The 886-nt window shown below is 37.7% G+C and overlaps 1 protein-coding gene across 2 annotated transcripts in view; it reads left to right on the forward strand.

Annotated features, from left to right (window-relative positions):
• ganc (glucosidase, alpha; neutral C) overlaps positions 1-886 on the forward strand; it is a 48,521-nt gene extending 47,635 nt beyond the window's left edge. For both annotated transcript variants that reach the window (XM_032511015.1, XM_032511016.1), the window contains exon 25: positions 512-886. In XM_032511015.1, the coding sequence (XP_032366906.1) occupies positions 512-621 (110 nt within the window). In that variant the 3' untranslated portion in view covers positions 622-886. The remainder of the gene's footprint in view (positions 1-511) is intronic.

Raw genomic sequence — 886 nt, forward strand, 5'->3', positions numbered from 1 at the left:
GTTAATAAGTTAGTGTTACGTAATGTTGAAAAAGTCAAAAAAAGTGACAAACATTGAAAAAAGCGTCAAAAGTGTTGATTTTCAATGTTGACGGGAGGGGTTAAAGAAAAAAAAGAAAAACTAAAACCCCAGCATTTCCAGGCCTATTTCATCCACTGATGGTCGCCAACATGGCTAAACAGACATCATCTCTCTAAATCAAAGATCAAAAATGTCTCGCTTGACTCCCCTTTTTGTTCTGTTTGACAATACTAAAATAAGAGATTCAATATAAAGAGGTAGGGAAACACACTGTCTTCCAAAGGAAATCATTCAAATTAAGCAATTACACTTTACTTTGTTGTTATTTGTTGTTGAAATTTGCCATTTTCGGTACGTCTGTAAATAACATCCCAGAGTACGGTCTAGACCTGCTCCTTTTATGAAAGTCGCTGTGAGATAACGGTTTGATTTGGCGCCATATAAATAAAATTGAATGGAAAAATCCGATTTATTTTCCTTTTATCCCCAGGTGCTGAAGACACCCGTGCTGCGTTTGAGTACACGGAGAGCTGCTGCATGCTGACCGTGAGCAGCCTGACGCTCAGGGTGGCGCTGGACTGGGAGATACAGATAGGTTAACTGTCAATCATTTTAGAAGCTTCTTTCAATCCTTTTGATTAGCAAAGTCCACTTGATTGACTACATTTGAAAGGCAAACTGGCACGTGTGTAGCTACTAACAAGCAAACAAATCAGTCCAAAGGGACTACACACACTGCTCCACGATTTACGTTTTAATCATTTTACTTGTATTGAACTTTATTTTTGGAAAACCTACCGAATACGGTACTTCTTTTAAATCTGCGTCTACAGTAGGGCTGCAAAATACTTTTTTTTTTTTTTTT

The sequence above is a fragment of the Etheostoma spectabile genome, unplaced genomic scaffold (genome assembly GCF_008692095.1).
Source record: "Etheostoma spectabile isolate EspeVRDwgs_2016 unplaced genomic scaffold, UIUC_Espe_1.0 scaffold314, whole genome shotgun sequence".
In the NCBI taxonomy this organism is placed as follows: domain Eukaryota; kingdom Metazoa; phylum Chordata; class Actinopteri; order Perciformes; family Percidae; genus Etheostoma; species Etheostoma spectabile.